This window comes from Rhagoletis zephyria, unplaced genomic scaffold (genome assembly GCF_001687245.7).
Source record: "Rhagoletis zephyria isolate East Lansing unplaced genomic scaffold, Rhagoletis_zephyria_1.1 Rzeph_scaffold_45633, whole genome shotgun sequence".
NCBI classification, from domain to species: Eukaryota; Metazoa; Arthropoda; class Insecta; order Diptera; family Tephritidae; genus Rhagoletis; species Rhagoletis zephyria.
Window position 1 is genome coordinate 1 of NW_016202688.1, and position 2,365 is coordinate 2,365.

At 36.0% G+C, this 2,365-nt stretch overlaps 1 protein-coding gene across 1 annotated transcript; it reads right to left on the reverse strand.

The window, feature by feature from the left end:
- Positions 1-1,815: 1,815 nt before the first annotated feature.
- LOC108355422 (endochitinase-like) lies at positions 1,816-2,358 on the reverse strand. The gene is made up of 2 exons (XM_017606584.1): positions 2,161-2,358; positions 1,816-2,093 (listed from the first exon to the last, which is right to left on the reverse strand). The coding sequence occupies exons 1-2, from the start codon at positions 2,324-2,326 to the stop codon at positions 1,888-1,890; spliced, it is 372 nt and encodes a 123-aa protein (XP_017462073.1). The 5' UTR covers positions 2,327-2,358; the 3' UTR covers positions 1,816-1,887.
- Positions 2,359-2,365: the final 7 nt, after the last annotated feature.

Consider the following 2,365-nt stretch of genomic DNA (forward strand, 5'->3'; position numbering starts at 1 on the left):
GTTTTACTGGGTTTTTGGCCAAACGAACACGATTTGGTAACAATGGGTATCAACTTGTACAAGTTTTTTTCATAGCGAGGCCCAAACCCTCCCAGTTAAGGATCATAACATCATTCCTGTTGGGTGCTACCTGCAGCTACTTCCCTGAAGCCGCTCTTCTTCCCATGCATACCAGAAGCTATGTATCTAGTGAACCTCAGGGACCAGGTTCATATATACGTATGTTATACCCCGACCAGAGGGACTAGAGGAAAGTCAATTAAGTCTCGGAATCTCGCCGAGAGACTCGCGATATCTTGACACAATTTTGTTCATATCTATCCTGCATAGTTGTCCGATCACATTGTGCCCTTAAAGGCGTCACATTTTTTCCCTGCAGCAACGGGAAATTCCTGGAGGTAGTAATTTTTTGTTTCGCATTCGTTGAAATCCAATTACTTCTTCAACGCATACAGCTGCTTGGGCACATTGTGTGGTTCCACTGCTCGCTAATGTCGGTTTGTTTAAGAGTGTTTCCGAGCGAATATTTAGTTGGGAAAGTCGATTACCGAAGATGCTGATATTGTCTGTTGAGATTGCAGCCTTTCGATGTTTGTATCTCGGATCGTACGGAGGGCTAAAACACTGAAAACGTGATTTTTGATGTGGAGCATCAATACACGCTTTTATATCCTTTTATTCTAGAACCGCTATTCTACCGCTGCCAACTACCAAGTTTCGGGCTGCGGGGAAATAGATTATCGGGGGTTTTTTCATCATATCATGGAATATTTACAGGAGTGGTCATCATTACCTAGCGTCGAAGGTCTCGCTAGCATTACAAGTTTAACACCGTGCTCTACAATGTCCAACAAAATCCCAAAGCCCAATTATTGAATTATCATACAAAAATTCTCGAAACGACGTTATTTAAATTTTTATTAAATTTTTATTTTATTTATTATATTTACTAAACATAACACTATAATACAAATTTATTATTACATTTCATAAATTACATTACAAATTTCGAAAATTTTACCAATTTCGAAAAACATAATATTCTTTCGAACGTGTAAGCAAGACAGCGATATTGAGGATAGGCAAGGTATATAATTAGAGTTAAAAAAGGAGAGAAGAGGTTAAAAGAAAAAAAAATTGATACATATTAACGAATTAGCACAGCAAAAGTAAAGCTGAAATTTAGTTTATCGTTTTAATGTTTATCACAGTTTTGTATATACAAACAGGATGCGTTCAATAAATTTATAAACGAAGAAGTAGAATTACCAAGATTGAAGCATGGGGGCATAGAAGTGANAAAATAATTTCTTGAAACGGCAGTTTGTATTGGCAGTAAAGGTATTATAAAAATAATTATTTTATATTCACTACAAACTAAAAGCAAGGGACTTAAAAGTTAACACGTTCGAATGAAGCAATTTCCTTTCGTTTATATATATATATATATATTATTTAGCAGAAAAAAAACTATGCAAATTCGTTAACAATTTAAATTTGTTTTTGTAATTTGCCTCGATGTGCGTTTTGTTTAAATTAAATTTTTTGAGTATTTTTTTTTTTTTTTTGTTCGTAAATGCTCTAAATTTTCCACATTAACTTCTTGAAAGTGTGTATAGTAATTTTTTTTTAGTTTTAGTTTTAGATTGGCAGTTTCAGTTAAGCATTCTCAAAAATTTGAAAATTAACAACTACTCACTAAATAGCAAATACATATGTATATGTATGTAGGTATAGGTAAGAGCAAGAACAAAAATGCATTAACAAATTTTTCATAAATTTTAAAAATTTTTTTTTTACTTTCACTTTTGTGCAAAATTCGCGCCTTTTGTTCTAAGTTAGTAAATATTTCATAACAGCAAAGCAATTTAAGAATGTATGTAGTTATTAGGCAGGCGCTTCTGTCGGCGCGTGGCAACCCTCCACATTTTCGGGCCAATCGCAGACATTTTCTTGTGGATTGAAAACTAAGTTGGCAGGACATGGCATATGATGTTTGCGTTCACCTTCACACATGTAGTAGTGAGTGCAGTCACTCCAATCTTTGTGATAGCTAATGTGACCATCTTCCTCCTCGCAGGTGACTTCGTGAGCTAGAGCGTACAGAAAGCCATTAATTAATTAATTACCCCACTTACACTTTTAAACAATTTCACTTACGATCTTTTGTGGTGTAGGCGCCGCGTGGCCCATGCGACTCATAGGGACCGTCATACTCCAATTCCACTTTATATTCTTTCAATTCGTCACTCAAGGCATTCAAAAGCGGATACTTGCCTGCGCCGCAGCGGCCAGAGAAGTCATCCATATCGGTAGACCAAACCATAATGCCACCGAAACCTTGTTCCTTCAGCCACTCCATCTG